The 19,069-nt window shown below is 36.7% G+C and overlaps 1 protein-coding gene across 4 annotated transcripts in view; it reads left to right on the forward strand.

The window, feature by feature from the left end:
* The first annotated feature begins 728 nt into the window (after positions 1–728).
* The window catches only part of LOC117402377 (N-chimaerin-like), a 39,893-nt gene continuing 21,552 nt past the window's right edge, over positions 729–19,069 (forward strand). The window contains exons 1-7 of one of the 4 annotated variants that reach the window (XM_034003458.3): positions 729–834; positions 1,082–1,229; positions 6,263–6,301; positions 6,541–6,596; positions 12,524–12,555; positions 12,679–12,792; positions 16,618–16,906. In XM_034003458.3, coding sequence (XP_033859349.1) covers positions 1,211–1,229; positions 6,263–6,301; positions 6,541–6,596; positions 12,524–12,555; positions 12,679–12,792; positions 16,618–16,906 — 549 coding nt within the window. In that variant the 5' untranslated portion in view covers positions 729–834; positions 1,082–1,210. Of the gene's footprint in view, positions 835–866; positions 900–1,081; positions 1,230–6,262; positions 6,302–6,540; positions 6,597–12,523; positions 12,556–12,678; positions 12,793–16,617; positions 16,907–19,069 lie in introns of those variants that run through there. The other 3 variants (XM_059032233.1, XM_059032232.1, XM_059032234.1) reach the window with 3 other exon arrangements.

Consider the following 19,069-nt stretch of genomic DNA (forward strand, 5'->3'; position numbering starts at 1 on the left):
ACGTTGTCATCTGATTGCGCTTTTCTTCCCCTTGGCAGCATAATGACATAATACATAATGTTAACCGGTAGTACTATCATCACGCGCACTTACGCTCCTGAACGTTGCCTTTGCCGAGCGTTAGAAACCTTACAACAGCTATTTAGTTAACAGTTTAAAAAAAATCATGAATGGTGGTGAGGGGCATTCGAACAGTAGCACAGTGAAAAAGAAAAAAGTATTTTTGCTGTTTAAGGACGAATGGTGCAAAGAAAATCGACACAGCAAATTCTATGTTGTCAAGGTTTTTCGATGAAAATAAAAATACGAGGGAAGAGGAGCGCTGACCAGCCATGCAGAGAGCACAAAACACAAGATCTGACACCTCCAACAAGGGAAATAAGAAATTCTTTCCATTAACCGTTTATGACAGGCGATCTAAGACTTGAAGAGCTACTAAGCGGAGTGACTGAGAATGTAAGTTAAGTACGTAATACATATCTACATGTTAATAATTGGTTTAAAATAAATATCTCATTAAATATTTGATATAGTCATATCGTCAATAAAAATACATTTTTAAATACATTTACAAGCGTGTAGTGGGTTCTTAGCGGTGGAAATGAAGACGCTACCAGGATATTTCTTTGACTAAAAAAAAGCAATGTGCATGATATGTTCGCACACACTGGGATGGACGCGCTGTTGCTTCTCATCCCATAAATTTGCAAGGAATATGACTGTTTCCATGGTAACAAATCCTGGAGTGTCTGTGCAGACTCACAGGAGGTGAAGATGGTCATGTGGTAAAACAAGATGGCGTCTCTAGAGATGGATCAGGCATTGGGATCGAGAGTAAGTACTGCGCTTAGTGTACACTGGTGGTACTGGGCTTCAGGCAGTGCACGTTTTCTGTATTGGTTTGTTGCACATTTTATTATCTCTGGTGTATTTGTGGCTTGAACGATTTAATATTAGTTATGCACTAAATTAATTATGGGTTTATTGTTTTGATTTAGCCCTTGGATGTTTTTAAAAACAGTAAACGATTAGGGTCTAACAATTCTGCTAATTTGAGCCTGTATTGCATTATTTTTTTTAGAAGATCTGATTGCTTTAACAAGGTCTGGTGAATGTCGTGAGGTTGGAAGTTAACATGTCATCAATGCCGTTGCAGTGAGAGGCTTTGTCCACACACACCCACCCACCCCATAGTAACTGCATCAATATAATGGCTCTAACTGTTTTTGGTAAGTTAAAAGCTATGTTTTTAGCCTAAACTTCCATTTTAAGCATTTTAAATAATGTACAGCCTATGTTTTGCATTTTTTGCTTAGTAATTGTTGATGAATAAACAGAGTTTGAGATGCCTTATAATAGGAAGATAACATGTGTAGTCTGCTAATGTCATAATACATATTACCCAGTGTTGTATAAAACAGAATATGATACAAAAAAAAAAAAAAAAACATTTGTTTTCAGTTTTGTGATCAAGGGAACCAGGATTTTAAGGCACATTCACACTGGGCTGATATTCCGTTTCCCTGTACGGTTTGTCTGAGTTCGGAACGTTTGCCCTTCAGTGTGAGTGCTCCAAACGTTCCCGGGAACGATTAAAATGAACCGCACCGAGACCATATGAAGGTCTCAATTGATTCTGCGTACTGGATTAGTCGATGCTTGCATGAACCTGACTGTCCCTTTGTCTCTTATGTTGACTGGCAGTCTCTAACTAATCATTTTAAACCTCAAATGGTCTTTGAAGGAAGAAATGTTGCTGCAGAAAGTGTGGTGCTGCCTCACAAAGCACATAAGCACAGTGCTGTTTCTGGTACAGGGGCTCAGATGTCAAGTTCATAAAAATAAAATGACCACATTAACAAAGTATAGAACTGCACTGAACAAAATATCAACAGCAAAAGTTAAGGAAAGAATCAGTAGACCACATGTGTTCACGTAACACGCAGACCTACTGCACTGAATGAGACGCTGCTCTCTGCAGCCCTGATTGACATGTTCCAATTGGAGACCAGGGGAACTCTCAGCTATCTGATAACATGATCTAGCAAGGCATGTCTATTTCATGGCAATTCAGTTGTCATCCATCGAGACTGCCAGCATTGTTATAAGGTACAATTTCTTCACATACAGACGTGCTCAAATTTGTTGGTACCCTTACAGCTCATTGAAATAATGCTTCATTCCTCCTGAAAAGTGATAAAATTAAAAGCTAATTTATCATGTATACTTGCATGCCTTTGGTATGTCATAGAATAAAGCAAAGAAGCTGTGAAAAGAGATTAATTATTGTTTATTCTACAAAGATATTCTAAAATGGCCTGGACACATTTGTTGGTACCCCTTAGAAAAGATAATAAATAATTGGATTATAGTGATATTTCAAACTAATTAGTTTCTTTAATTAGTATCACACATGTCTCCAATCTTGTAATCAGTTATTCAGCCTATTTAAATGGTGAAAAGTAGTCACTGTGCTGTTTGGTATCATTGTGTGCACCACACTGAACATGGACCAGAGAAAGCAAAGGAGAGAGTTGTCTGAGGAGATCAGAAAGAAAATAATAGACAAGCATGGTAAAGGTAAAGGCTACAAGACCATCTCCAAGCAGCTTGATGTTCCTGTGACAACAGTTGCAAATATTATTAAGAAGTTTAAGGTCCATGGAACTGTAGCCAACCTCCCTGGGCGCGGCCGCAAGAGGAAAATCGACCCCAGAGTGAACAGAAGGATAGTGCGAATGGTAGAAAAAGAACCAAGGATAACTGCCAAAGAGATACAAGCTGAACTCCAAGGTGAAGGTACGTCAGTTTCTGATCGCACCATCCGTCACTTTTTGAGCGAAAGTGGGCTCCATGGAAGAAGACCCAGGAGGACTCCACTTTTGACAGAAAAACATAAAAAAGCCAGACTGGAATTTGCTAAAATGCATATTGACAAGCCACAATCCTTCTGGGAGAATGTCCTTTGGACAGATGAGTCAAAACTGGAGCTTTCTGGCAAGTCACATCAGCTCTATGTTCACAGACGAAAAAATGAAGCTTTCAAAGAAAAGAACACCATACCTACAGTGAAACATGGAGGAGGCTCGGTTATGTTTTGGGGCTGCTTTGCTGTGCCTGGCACAGGGTGCCTTGAATCTGTGCAGGGCACAATGAAATCTCAAGACTATCAAGGCATTCTGGAGCGAAACGTACTGCCCAGTTTCAGAAAGCTCTGTCTCAGTCGCAGGTCATGGGTCCTCCAACAGGATAATGACCCAAAACACACAGTTAAAAGCACCCATGAATGGATAAGAACAAAACATTGGACTATTCTGAAGTGGCCTTCTATGAGTCCTGATCTGAATCCTATCGAACATCTATGGAAAGAGCTGAAACTTGCAGTCTGGAGAAGGCACCCATCAAACCTGAGACAGCTGGAGCTAGTTTGCTCAGGAAGAGTGGGCCAAACTACCTGTTAACAGGTGCAGAAGTCTCATTGAGAGCTACAGAAAACATTTGATTGCAGTGATTGCCTCTAAAGGTTGTGCAACAAAATATTAGGTTAGCAGTCCCATCATTTTTGTCCATGCCATTTTCATTTGTTTTCTTATTTACAATATTATGTTGAATAAAAAATCAAAAGCAAAGTCTGATTTCTATTAAATATGGAATAAACAATGGTGGATGCCAATTACTTTTGTCAGTTTCAAGTTATTTCAGAGAAAATTGCATTCTTCGTTTTTTGTGGAGGGGTACCAACAAATTTGAGCACGTCTGTATGTCAAGGCTTGGGTCATTTGCCAATTTTAAACATCAGTCACAAAACGTTTAGATTTTTTTCAAGGTTTGTTATATACTAGCAACACTGCAAGGTGAAGATGCCATTTGTTTTCTACTGACACGCCAAATCAATTTCTGTATGTGGTATTTGTACTGCAGACATTGCAGGGGTGTGCAGAAAATTCACGAAAAACTGTCAAACAGTTCCCACCTGGTGGCACTTTGTGTCTTTTAAGAAAAAAATCCCTTTCGAATTTGTGCTTATTTGAGTTATACCAACTCACTCACAATAAATTCCTTGTTTAATTAATCTACTTTTTTACTGTTTAAAATGCAGGGCAGTGTAATTTGACATAACTCCACAAGGTGGCGCATTTATTTAAAAAATGTGGAACATTCCATATGTATTGGGAAGCTTTGTCCAGATAAGTCACTGAAAGGATATTGAACAGGGTATTTAGTTGCTGAAATGGACAAATATAGGTTTCTTTAAAAAAATAAAATATGAGCTGTAGTGTTCAATAAATATTTAACAGTGTACAGCATTTGGGGCTCTTTGATATGTGTCAGTTTGCATATGACCAAACAAAGTCTTGGCAAAAAAATACTATTTCAATGTAATGCCTTGTCTGATATTTAATACCTTGTACTACATAACTAAAATAAGTTATTTTCTTGTGAACCAGGTCACTGTTACCAGCAACTCTCCTCACAGCAAAGCTGTCATTATCTATTGCAAACAGACTATACATTTAAAAACATACAGAAACATAATGTCTCTATAGTACTGCTCTTACTCAGATTAAATTGTCTATTCATACAATATGGATGTGCCTCTTATAAATACCTCTCAAGAGAGATCTAGAATTACTGGCTGTTGAAATGGGAAGCTTTACAGAGAGGCGCACAATAATGTGTTTGAAAGTCATGCAAGACATTTATTTGATGTGATTAGATTAATACAGTTTTTTGATGTGGAAGAGGATGTATCTTTTTAATGCATTACACTGTCATTAAAGACTATGTAGTCAGTTTGTGTCTGAAGATGGCCATTAACTACTTGTTCTATTAAAACCCATGTAATTTGCAGCAACTGTGTCTGCAACCCTCAATCTAGTCAAAATGCATTTTGTTACATTTGTGCATCGAATTGAAGATTTTTGTTTGTCAGGCAACATTGATGCTGTTGCTAAGGAAACTCTTCATAAGTGGCTCAAGAAAGCTACAGATAACAGTAGCCAACACAACACTTTAATGTTTACACATGTTAAAAGTGAATTTACTGACCTCTGCCCTACACAAGAATTTGGAAGCATCTGGATTTAGCAGCCATATGCCAAGCTGTTTTTGACAGTTTTTTCTAATGGTGTAGTAAACTTTATCTGTATTGTTTACTGCGTAAAACATAGGCAGCATTGGAATAAAGGGCTCTTCCTTATAAAAAATAGTATACAGTGCTCACTTGTTGTTTTCAGTATATGAGTTACACGTGCAAAAAATTGCAACATTTTAGAGACATTAAATAAGTGAAGTGATCCTTATACAGTAGGATATAGGGTATGGCCTAACTGTGAATGAACCAAATTAGAGGGTAAACGTATCCTAAAATAAATATAGTATCTCCAAAATTGGTCTGGTTACAGAAAAAAGTCAACACTTATACTGTAATGATATAATCCTACAAATGGCCAATTAGGCAAGACGTATTTGTGGCTAACTTGACCACACCCACCCAACTTTCATTGATAAACCTGAAGCTCGCAGCTCGGGACATGGAAACGTGTTTGTGAGCACTGTTTCATTGACGTCAAGTGTGGTTACTAGGGGTTAGCTTTTTCATTTTGCAAAGCAGTACACATAAAGTATCCGCAGTGGAACATCCAAAGTAAATATTTTATCCACCTCTCCTATGTTTTAATGACAGCTCTGTAAAATGCAATACTGTAGGCAGGTTCATTGTTCTCTGACCCTGTAAATGACCATCTGTCTGAATCAAGAAATGACAAAAACTGAAAAGGACATTCTTGAACACAAGAGTTTCCTCCTGTATTGTTTAAGTAAATTAGTAATTGAAACATATACTGTATGGTTGGATTCAAGTACTTCATATTTAATTGCTCCTTGTCCCATAGGGCCCCCCTTGTACACAAGGCAAACTAATCTCTTGGGGCACATCTCGTATTAACTAATGATAGTTCACTAAGCTACTTAATAGTGTTTTCTGCATAGCTTCAAGTGCTTCATCATCCTTAACACTGTAGTTTTTGTTCTGAAAAAAGCTAATGTTTTTCATTTGAAAAACACCAAAATGTACTTTACTGCTTGTACAAGTGCCATTTACTGTACCTCCCTCCCCATATTTATTGAAAGTCACTGTTTGTTTTTCAGCATTCATATTTTATTTCATAAACCGGATAGATTACATTGACTCACCACTTTGTCAAATAGCCATTTAATTCAATTTTTGTGAGATGTTCTAATCTTTCTCTTTTCTGCTTAGATAATGACGAATACAAACCTCCTGTGTGGAAATCATACTGTAAGTAAACACTGCTTTCTTTGCTTAATGTTTGTTTACTCATTTTGTTAATAAGAAATAATATTGTTTTTTTCAGGAATGTAAAATGTTAAGAATATTTCCTGCTAGAAAGTTTGATCGTGAAAAGTTATTTAACAGGGAAGCTTTGACTTAGATCAGAAGGGATTTAGGGAATACAGATGACTGCAAAAGATAAGTTATTCATACTATTGCAATAATTCCAACATTGAATCTTGCAGTGTACCAGTTACAGCAGGAAGCACCCCATCCTAGACGGATCACATGCACCTGTGAGGTTAGTATCTTGTACAAACTGTCTTTACATGGCATTCATACCATCTAGTCACAGCTCAACTTGAACTATAAATATGCACTACCTTTTGCATTGCCAATCTCACCCTGATAACCTAGCGGAGTAAGAGGCTGTGAGAACGATTCGGGAGGCTGGCTTCACTCACGAAACCTCACAATGTATTCTGGTACCTCAGATGCTCTTAATCTTGTTACCAGTTGCCATCCCTCTCCCCCTTCAGTGCTGTCTGTCTAAAGGGTCCACTCAGAAGTACTATAATTCTAATTTTTGTATTAAGTGGACCTTAGCATTTGTGCATGCTTAAAGCCAGCGGGTTATAGAAATTCATTGAAATGCCCCACATCTAGGGTTCATAGAGTAAAACATTTGGTATAGTCTATCCTAGTAAAGAATATATAGAACTGTATGTTAATGTACATGCGTTAGCCTTTATTCTGAGAGATGTTAGGAAATCGCCATGCGATCACTTGACTTGATAAGGATCCTTACCAGATGTTGTCATTGTTATGATAAGACAACAAATCTGAATATCATGAGATTGGAGAACATTTAGTTCCATTCCCATAATATAATAGGAATGGTAAACACTGTTTTACTCAAGTGCATATGTACTGGGTTATTTATTTTACATTCATCTAGAGAACTGCTTATCCAGTTATGATGAGACTCAGAATGTTACTGATAGCTCGGATTTTGGATTCACAGCCGTGGCGAGGTGCAAATGCCACTGACATGCTTGATTGTACCACATTTGGATAAAAAAACTAAAACAAAACACATTTCAGTGATTTATTCACCGTGAGCACTATATTGAGATGTGATCTTTAAGTACATGCATTCAATGCATCCAACTTCAAAAAATGTACAAGGGTATATCCGCTTTAATGACTTTCAGAGTAGATTGTAGAACGGTCCTTCTTAATAAAAACAATAAATAAGAAGAGTGTTCCAGTATTTTTGGTGTGCTAAAGGGAGAAAACAAATCTGGTTTATCATTCTGATATATATTCAGACCCCAGAGCTTGTTCCTTGTCAAGATATTTTGATGGCTAACAACCTGCAGTGCTGACTGGATTGATTTACTGAGATTAATATGGATTTAACGCACTTAAAGAGATAAATAATACAGCTCAGCTGCATTGTCACTGGATACTATATTGCCATCAAGACCACAATGTTGGAATTTGAATAGCAATATCAGGTTTGCGTGTGACATTGAGACTGCAGTGCTATGTATTATGTTTGTTGCCTTCAGCATTCAGCCTCTGCAAATTGACTTTTCACTTAATTAGGGTAGGATTACCTGAGATGCAGGCTAATTTACGCGAATTGTATCTCAAAAAGCAGTGTCGATCATTCAGAATTCAGTTTGAGCAGTTGCTTAAGAATTTGTAGCTGGAGGCTTAGTCCTTCAAGTGTTAGTAGAAATCTGTATTCACAAGGGATAGGGCTTAGCTATCAAGGGGAGTCATTTGCTGTAACTTTCTTTTATCCCTATAAGCTAAAACGTTGAATATTGAAACCACCTTGTAGTCGCTTTGCTCACGTACCTGTAGGGAATAGTCTGTAAAGTAGAGACGTAGAAGGCTTTTGAATGACAGTTGCTGTTCATGTGGTTTGTCTTTTTAAAATGACTAGTTACTTATTTTCCATACTAATGGGATAAGCTGGATAACTAAAATTGCTGTGTTGATTTTTATTTGTCTCCAGTTCAACTTCTTGGAATAGCATTCAAATATGGTGTACTATAAAGCCTTATCCAACCCATAATGTAGTCCTGATAACATTTATGCAAAATAAATAACAGAATACTGCACATTGCTTGGCATTGTAGTGCTGCATGCATTAAAACATGTACCACAATAGCAAATGGTAGGGGGCCTTTTCACATTAGTGTGTTCATTAACCTTAACATCACAGGGTTACATGTGGAAACATGTTGTAGGAGATCACACAAACCCATAATTAATTAAAACACAGGTCATGAATTTGTAAAATGTAATTCCCAATAACAGGACTTGCACGTTTTGCCAAACAAATTGAGATGGAAGTAAATTAATAATTAGGGTGAATAATGTATATTTACAATGAACTAGCCAATGCTTTATTAAAAAATGGTTTATGGTCAACTGATCGTTCTGGTGTTATATAAGCTTTTTTATCTGGTGTGTATGGAACTGCATTGAAAACAGAAGAATAACTGCTTAAATAACTATTTTGCAAACTATAGCTGGGAATACGTCTTCAAGGCCACATTTTTTCTCTTTGAGACATTTCATCAGCTTATATTTACAATTTATTTGTTTATTTAGCAGACGCCATTATCCAAGGCGACTTACAGAGACTAGGGTGTGTGAACTATGCATCTGCTGCAGAGTCACTTACAATTACGTCTCACCCGAAAGACGGAGCACCAGGAGGTTTAGTGACTTGCTCAGGGTCACACAATGAGTCAGTGGCTGAGGTGGGATGTGAACTGGGGACCTCCTGGTTACAAGCCCTTTTCTTTAACCACTAGACCACACAGCCTCTTTTAAATGAACCTGATTACTTTGTTGTGTATAGCTGCATGGACCTTGAGACCCAGCACTTCTCAAAGGCACTGTTAACATTTTGTTCCTGGAAAATCAAATACATTGATCCACTGAAAACCAAAGCTGTAATCACTTCAATCAAAGTTTAGCTCAAGAGGCTAATGTCTAATGCTTTCTTGCTTGGTTAGTGATTTATTTTAGAGGATTGCTATTGAGATTAAATGGTGAGGCAGATGTGTTGGTTGCTCTTTATCCCAGCAGCATCTTCTTCTCTCCTGATGATCTGGCAGATGAATCAAGGAATCTTCACTCGTACATTCTTCCCTTAGGGAAGTCACGACAGAAGTGCCTTCTATTATGCTGCTGAAACGCATGCCGTTTTTATGGTATTCTGAGTTTGCTGTTTCTGCCCTTTTCTAAGAATGTATTTTTATTAAGACCACCTATTCAGGATATTATTAAAACATTATTCTGATTTGGCTTTGCAAACAAGATTTATTTTTTCTCTGCTCTGCATTTTGTTGGATATATATTTTAATGCAAGGCTTTCAAACATAGTCATATCTCCCCAGTGGTAGCTATGGTTGTACTGTATGTATACTGCTTTTTAAGCCAATGCGTGTTTAAGCCCCCTAAATCAAAGGCTCCGAGATCATTGATGAAACAGGTCTACCTTTTTCAGTGTTGAAGGTGTCTGCGTTTTGATCCACTGTAGCGTGTCTGTTGCTCGTCACAATGCGTCTCGCATGTTTGCAGGACCTATCTGTCATGACCCGCTAGTTAATAGTTGTACTTTGCGGTGGTGGTTTCTGTAATGACTGCCATTCCATTAACACCCGGGAGCCTTGATGGACACTTTGGTCAATGCATCCACCACACGAGTGACAAGCCAGCTGACCACATGCATCTGCCTTCATTACAGAGAAGGGGATCTTTTAATTGTACATTCTCTCTACATTAATTGTACATTAATTCTTACATTCTCATTTTTTTGGTCAGACAGTATATATACAACCCTTATGAGTATTAAAACAGGCAATGATTGTATGTAAAATAACAAGCACCATATGTGACACTAGGATAAAACAGATTTAAATGCCCAAAGGAACGCAGTGTCTGACTGAAATAAATTGCATCCAACGCAAGTTTACGTTTCTTCTGTTATAATTGGGGGCTTAGGTGGTCTTGAAACCTCGCTTGGGATGCATTCTCATTCTGCTGAAATTTTATAAGCTCTGCAAAATGAGGGAATCAATCAGATTTATTATTGTTCGATACTAATTGAATAAAACACATTTCATATTGAACCGTTCTTTATAGGCAATGTAATGGCATTGTGTTTGTAATTATGTTTAGTAGTAGCCTCCAATATGAATCCCAGAAATCCATGGCAGGTGGGGCTATGTTTAGTTTACAAGAGGGCTGGGGGGGTCTGGACACCTTTGGGGAAAGCATGTGTTTGAAAATCCAACCTCTCATGTGTTACACATTTTCCATCAATAAGTAGAATCCCATCTGTTTGAAGGCTGTACAGCCAGGTGCTCCCCTAGGGGGCCGGTAACAAGGCATCACATCTTAAATACATATGAAAACTAAAGTCAGGAAGGCTACGGGTTTGACCTAATTATGAAAAAAGGATTTTACAGGACTCTCACCCCTGGGTCTAGCCTTGGTATGAGTGCTTTAAAGTATTAACTGAATATGTGTTCTGTATTCTGTTCTGATTGTTGTGAGATTTAAACTTTGTACCAGCTGAGTATCTTAATCAGGCTGACCATGGATCTGTGCTTTGTTGAAATCATCATCCTGGTTCATTAACAGTCCTGGGAGCCCTCTTTACCACTTTTCACACTAGTTCTTATTTAAAATGCAGCATCTTTGTAAGCATTCAAGTCAATAAACAATTAACATCAAATTCATGGAAGCTATTTGTCGCCAGTAGAAGGCAGAGGAAAGTATTTTGTTCACACTCATTTATGGATTCATTATAAATAAAGGTGCTGTGTCCCATGTGGCACTAACAATCGCTTTTACATATGTAGGAAGGTTGGTACCCCACAAGCTCATGTTAAAAAGAAACAAAAAATGGCTCACTTAAGAATGGTATAATAGGTACCGCACAGTGCAGTATGTAGAAAAGATTAATTTTAAATATGGAAAAAGCAAGGAAAAGCTGTTGACACCAGCAGATTCTTGAGCCAAGCCATGCTTATGTACATTATTAATTACAAATGACTTATAAAAGCTGTGAAGTTTTAATCCATAAAAGTCAAGGTTTACAATAACTTAATTGGGTAGGTGGATTCACCCCACAGATTGGTGTATTTTTGCCCAGCACCTAAGGTTCTGTGTCAGTGGTTTAATAGATGTTGTTTTTTTTTTTGTTTTTTTTTATCATTTGTTTAATGTGATATATGATATATGATTTAGGATTAGTAGTTAGAGTTGAGTAACAGATTTGTAGCAAAAACATTTGAGTCACTAAAATGAAATGCTTTGCCTGCTATCTGTTTCTTCAAAATAAATCTTCAGTTGTTATAATTTCTGGCCTGTCATCCCCATTCCATCTTCCACAGCTGCACTGCAAACATACAGGTATTGGTTTTAATGTAGCATGGATACATGGTTGAGTTATGTCAACAAGAAAGTCGTTTAACGTGCTATTACTGGATGGTAGTGCTGCTGTTGATGTTATACATACATATGAACGAAAAAAAGGGAACATGAACGTTTGAATTCAGCTTTAATATACTCACAATAGTAAAAATAAACTTGAACTTCATTTAATTTGTCCATTTCTGTAATTTGGATAAATATATATTCTAAATATTTCCATCATGACTCTACCCTTGAGTGTCTTCCTGTTAGCAGCACAGTTGGATCTTAGTGGTTTGTGTTAAGTTGAATTGCCCTTGTATAGTAAATATTTTGAAGGGCCTTCATCCAAAGTCCCTTTTAGTTCTAATCCTCAGTTTTAATAAGCTTTCTTCAGCCTTGATTGATACCAAATTAATTTCATTAGCACCAGCTGATGCCTGTGATCTGTAGCACTGCCTGTGCTTTCATAGTAATTTGATCTCTCAGCTGTATCAAGGTTTTTTGAGACGGATGAAATCAGACTCCTGAAAAAGAGCCAAAATAAATTATCTTAACGGCGTGACTTTACCACCAGTACTGCAAAGGTAGGGTTCCCCAATGACCTAGCAAGATGGAGGCAATAATTTCATGACCTCATAAAGTCAATTATTTAGTAAAATATCAAATGAGACTGTTTGTTTATATCCATAGCATATTTTTCAGAACCAATGCAGAACTTGCATATGGCATTCAAATGCATTCAAGATTTTAAAATATTTTATTGTAAAACTTTTGCAGGTAGAAAACCGCCCCAAATACTATGGAAGAGAGTAAGTAAAACATTTCTAATACTCTTATCTAGTTTTCTTATTGTTTTTATTATTACATTGCTGTCAGAAAAGATGTACCATTGTGTGTTTTTTTTTAATATCTATATTATTTCTCTCTGAAAGGTACCATGGTATGATTTCAAGAGAAGAAGCTGATCAGTTGCTTACTGTTGCAGAAGGCGGTTACCTCATTCGGGAAAGCCAGAGACAGCCTGGAACCTACACATTAGCGTTACGGTTAGTATTGCAGTCGTCTAGTCTTAGGGGGTCGGCCTTCTTATTTGGTCCTGCTCCATTGTCTAATAACAGTTATCTGAGACGAGTGCTGTTTTCTGTACTGCCATTAGGGCACAGAAGGTTTTTGAAGCCTGGCTACATTTCTCAGAAAGTTGTGTGCTCTTGCTCGTGCTATGAGACACATGGATAAATTGGTTTAGGTTTTTATTAAACTTTCTAAATGAAATATAAATGTAGCAGTGCACATATCTTAAGAGTGATTTAGCAGCTAGTTTAAATATTTAAAGCTTCAGAGGAAGTCCCTTCATACATTGAAAAGTGAAGTATTTATATAAAGTTTCCATGGTATTTCAATGTCATCCTTTGGATTAACTCTAATCAGTTTTACATTAATTACCGTGCATAGGAACAAAAAACTTTAATAAGCCAATGTTTTAATTCCCTAAATATAGGTGTTGATATGCCATGGAAATCTATCTAAGTTATGCTTGAAGTTTTTTTTTTTTTTTTTTTTTTTTTTTAAAGATGATGTTGTCACTGAGAAATAATCAGTATCTAACATTTTTTTGTACAGAAATATTTCTCCTTGGCTATATAAAATGTGAGTCTGAGATGAGTCATTGTCGGTTAGGTACACAATGATTCATGTGACAAAAATAAATGATAGCAGGCTGCTGTCGTGACAATTCCCTCCATATGAAAATGGTGCATTGCTGTTCATTTTCAAAAGCTGGTGTGCTTCTAATTCTGGAAGATAAACAAGGCTGTTTTTTATTACATTTGAACTTTTAGAAAACTGAACACAAATAAAATAAATATACATTTAGATTTGATCTATATGTTTCGATTTTATCATTTGCCTTTTAACTTATGGAATGGTTCTTCTATATCCTAAGGATTCACACAAAATAATGTACAATGATCTGGCTGATTCAATAGCAATATATATTTTTTAAATTGTATTTGGTGAAACAGCAGGTTTCTTAAAGCTAGTTCACCTAGCGTTAAGCTGAAGTTGCTTCTTGGAGTATACAATTGGATAATTGGAAAGCCTGCTTGCCTCTTATTTAATTATCAAATGTGATAGTATGGGCTTAAGTAACCTGCTGTGTCTGCTTGTTTCAGTTATACTTAGGTGATTTGTGTGGGATATTTAATTCACATTTAAAAAGCAAAAGAAGTATAAACTGCAACATTACTGGTACAAGCTATTCGAGGACCATGCATATGTTTTAGAAGTAATTTGCATGCTGCAAAGAGCTGGGAGTGTTTCTAGTGTGGAAGGAAAAGTAAGACTAAATTATTATCAATGGTGTTATTTCATTTAAAGGTTAAAAACGGGTCTAATTTGAAAGCAGGGTATACGCTTCAAATGTATCCCCCACCCCATGTAATCGCTCAGTATGGTAATCTCATAAGATTATAAATGGTATATGGGAACAGTAACAGAAAAAATACTCTGTGAATTTCCCTTTCAAGTGATTAACCAACACTGTGAGCGGTGATGTTGCATATACATCTGCTAATATCTTGCAGGTTTATATTTTCATGTTTATGGACCCTTCACTTTGACCTGTGACCTAAGATGGCTGCCATATTGGGGTCTGCTTTCCAGATAATAAAGACCTTTGAGATATTGGCTTCATACTTACAGCCACACAGCTTTATTCTTTGATTCTGTCAGTCAAGATCGATGGTGGGTATCATACAAGAAAAATTAACCCTTTCCCTCGCTTAAAAATATATATGGTAAAATAATCTCCTCAACCCTTTCCTGCCAGTTATTTGATAAAGCTTCTGCTGTATAGAGACAGTACACTTTTTGTTTTAATGTTTGGTTTAGATTTTGTCCCAAAGAAGCCTCCCTTCAAATATGAAAGCAGCATTTTGTACTGCGTCTTATTAACAACGCCCTAACTCGGGACCTATTTTGAAATCCATTTTAATGACTGAAATATAACTTGATATCCTTGAAGTTTCCCAAGACTACTGTATAACAGATAGATGGTTTCTTGAATATCAAACTGTATTTTATTAATAAAAACAGGTTTTGTATAGATGGAGCTTTTGAGCTGTTTGCCTCCAAACATATTTGTAAGTGATTTTATGGCAGGCATTAAAGTGCACCATATTAGTTGTACAGAATACAGCTTTGTTAATGAAAGTCATTTGATGATAATCATAAAATATTGTTGGAACTACAGTTGTGTGTCCAGCTGTTTCTGTGTAATAAACATGAAACAAAGGGCACACAAAGCATCCACTGTTGCTATTGAGAGAGGTAGACTACCACAAGTATCTTTTCAGCACGTTTTGATTTTCTTTCCATTTGTGGGTTGAAAATTGCTAACGCAGGAAATTGAATGCAAAGTAGGACATGTAAAACTACAGGCTGAAAATGGAAAAGACAGGAGCATTTTTTGAAGATATTCTGCTGTAACTAGATAGCAATATGATTACAACATAAATATCGAACTACAAGTTATAAATATCAAATGGACTTCAAGTCTGTTTTCCAGTTATCTAGAAAAGGGCTAATCCACAAAGATCCAGTGGAATTCCACTAAGAAGGACATGTACACTGTGTGTTGAGCTTGTATGTTCATATAATTATGGTTGTGCATGTGTGTTTGCAAGTTAAGTTATTCTTACTTTAGGGTAAATGTACATCTGCTGGCTTTGTTGGGGTCTGCAAAGAAATGATGTATTGCAAAAATGTATTTGTTTAAAACATGTTGCATAGATTATCAATTTGTTAATGTTCTACCGTTTGCTTATGTTGACTATTATAAGTACAAAAGTAGTGATTTAGTAGGTGTTTTTATCTATAAACTAGGGCAGCATTTGAATTTTACTTCATGAAAATGTATGTCCTTCCAAACAGATTTTCAAATGGGTTTTGAAATGCAAATTGTTTTCAGACTAAATATTCAAAGAGAAAAGGCTGTTCATGCTTCACTTAATGAAAAAATGTTTTGCCTTGCAAATATTCTCCTTTATTGCTTTCCATAAAAAAAAATGTTTTTTTGTTTAAAGAAGATAAAAAAGAAAAAGCTTCTGTATTTTGTTTTTGCTGCTTACAATATTTTTTTTTTTTTTTTTTTTAAGTGTACATCAATATGTTTGCTAAACTAATGTCTTTAATAAGATGTTTTAAAATTGAGGGCTATACATTTTGATTATTAGTGCAGAGAATAAAGTTGTGCTTGTATCACAGGCTTAACAAGTGTAACACACAGGCACTTTGTATATTGAGTTGAAGAATTGGCCCCTGGCGTTAACCCAGAAACAAAGAATGTTTCCTCTTGTGTCGCTGAGGTTGTGCACTGCTCTGGTTTTGGCAGCATTGCTGATTTAGTGTATTTGTCTGTATTAAATCCAGAATGACCTTTTCCTTCTGAAATGGCGCGGGGGGAATAAAGGTCTAACAGTAGTGTCAAACCTCTGTTTTGATCACTTTTTGATCACTGGGCTCCATTATTATATTTATTGAGCCCTCAGCAATTTGATACAGAGATACTGCATTCAAAACAAACCTTGAGCAGAGTACAAAGTTGTTTTTTTTCCCCCCACAACTGTAGTATAGAAGCTGAAAGAGACTGGAAGAGAACAACTCACTTCTTTTACAGACTGTTTTTTGGCAATCTGTCTTTATTTGTCAGTGGTTTGCCCTTCCCTTCTCTGACATTTTTTTTAGTTTTATTAAACTGTTCCGATGCAAAGTACCCAGGATGGTGAAACGTGTCTTAGATTACTGTTTTACAAAACAGTACTGAACTAGCCTTCCTTACTGTATCTCTTCTTTCTCTGTGTGTTTTGAGACAGATTTGGAAACCAAACAAGAAATTTCCGCCTCTACTACGATGGCAAACATTTTGTTGGGGAAAAGCGATTCGAGTCCATCCACGACCTGGTGACTGATGGGCTGATCACTCTCTATATAGAAACCAAGGCAGCGGAGTACATTGCAAAGATGACGATCAATCCGATTTATGAGCACATCGGATACACCACGTTAAACCGAGAGCCAGCGCACAAGAAGCACATGCCAGTCCTTAAAGAAGCACCAGACGGGAAAGAACCTCTGGCAGAAGATGCAAACCTGGAGGAGGGGGTAAGCAGCAGCACAGATTTGAGGTTCATTTTTAGTTTTGGGAACCATTTAGAAAAATCAACTCTGTCTTCATTTTCAATCTGGAAAATAGAATTAATTTAATACTGGTGTGGTATACACAAGATAAAACAAGAGCTGCATCCAGAATATAACAGAACATTTTGCAGGAATAGAGCAAAACCTGGCATGCATCTGAATGCATAGGTAACACATGTACGTGTAAATTTGTGAAGTGTCTGGGCACTGTGGTCAAGGACAGTTATTTTCTAGGCATTTAGTGAAATGACAAATCAGATCAAGTTTTCAACCGTGGAGCTGGAAAACCAGCTTCGACATGGTGTACAAGCTTATCTTATGATGTAATTATGTCTGTGAAGTCATATTTAAGACCTTGTGATATCACATAATAGCAGTATTATTTATTTATTTGTTTTGCATCAATCCCCTTGGCCTTTATTCAATATTTGGTTTCTTTTCATAAATAAAATTAAAGATCTGATTTGAAAGGGTTTAAAAATAGCTGTATTAGTTTCCTTGTCCTGGATAGTGTCCGGAAGATTATTGTGTGTGTGTGCGTGTGCGTGTAGGTGCGCATGTGTGTCAGAAGACTACATGATCAAAGCAAACCTTGGGGGATCTATTATGAAGTACTTCCCATGTGGTTCTTGTTACTCCGCTCTGTTAATGTGACTGGGATGAAAAAGCAATCCTCATGTTACAGTACTAGGTAATGTTTGCACAGAATAATTTAATACTGTGCTGCAAATTATACTGCCATCTCTTAAGGTTTACTATCAAAAGCTAAAGTAAGCAAGGTTTAGCGAGGTTTAGTTTATTAGTCTCAGGACTGCAGTATATCAAAGGATGATAATTTGTTTTTTAGACTTTCCCCATGGAGAGAGCAATTATATGTTTCATAACTATTGTTTGCAAATTGCTGTCAGAAGTTGGGTTATGGTCATGCTTAATTTCTTGTGGGTTCCCCCCCACCCCCTGTGTTGAGTATTTTTTTCTCTGAGAACACATACACCAGACTCTAGGTACAACTGCTGCATGAATGAATGACTTTGACTTGACTTTGAAATACAGTAGCAGGTGAATAGCAGTAGCCAGACAAGCCCTCAACCTGCATTTCAAAATAGTGCAAGTCAATTATAATGCACTGTTTAGCTTTATTAGCATTATTGCTGGATCCTCTTTTATTGTGCTGAACATGTTTTGGTTCTTCAATTGTTTTTTTTGTTTTAACGTTAATCAGGATATGCAGATATTTCAAGCACTGACCACTATAGATACTGTACACTGCTGCATCCTGGTACCTTTGATTGCAGGTAGACCATTAGAGTGCGTTTGGAATGCAACACATGAAGTGATTAGGTACCAGCAAGTGGCAGCGAGTTGTATTTGTAAAATATGTATATCCCAATTAAAATATAAATAACAAGCAAAGACCCAAAAGATCAACAACACAAGAAATAGAGGGCAGTGATAATGTTGCCAGCGCTATTTAGAGGTAAGAAAATCAGTGATAAAACCTTCATTATCACTCCTTTTAATAGGGAAGGCAAAATATAATGGAAGAGGTGGTGTAATGGAATAGCTAACCTTTGTCAAGCGCAATGTATTTGTTCACTTTCCCTTGTTAAATCTTCAACAAAAAAAAATGCAAACGTTCAGGCATATTAAGGGAGAAAAATTATGGGGAGGAAAAGGTTCCTGTAATATGTCCCATCTGGATGAATGTGTAATGCGCCAGACAGCCCCTATGATGCTCATTAATATTCCACCATTATCTCTAACACACAGTACCCACAGTAAATATTCCTGTCATATAGGCTCAGTGTCTGCAACACGAGGAGCGATATCTTCAATGTGAGTTTTCAAAACAAGACACCTGGAATATTCCACCATTATCCTAAATATACTCCCAGGCTCTCCCCTTAGAAGCTTATTTATTAAAGGGGGTATGTGAGACAAAGCAAAATAAGTACAGTTCATTAAATAAAGGCATTGAAATTGAAATTATTTTTGTATTACTTCATCTTAACGGAACTTAGTAGTTTGTCTTGCTAAATGTATCACAAAATGCTGGTATTTTGAGTTTGATTTTTTTTTTAAAAGCCATTTCTCGAAAACAACGGGTCATTCCCTGAATGAATCTTT

This window comes from Acipenser ruthenus, chromosome 10 (assembly GCF_902713425.1).
Source record: "Acipenser ruthenus chromosome 10, fAciRut3.2 maternal haplotype, whole genome shotgun sequence".
NCBI classification, from domain to species: domain Eukaryota; kingdom Metazoa; phylum Chordata; class Actinopteri; order Acipenseriformes; family Acipenseridae; genus Acipenser; species Acipenser ruthenus.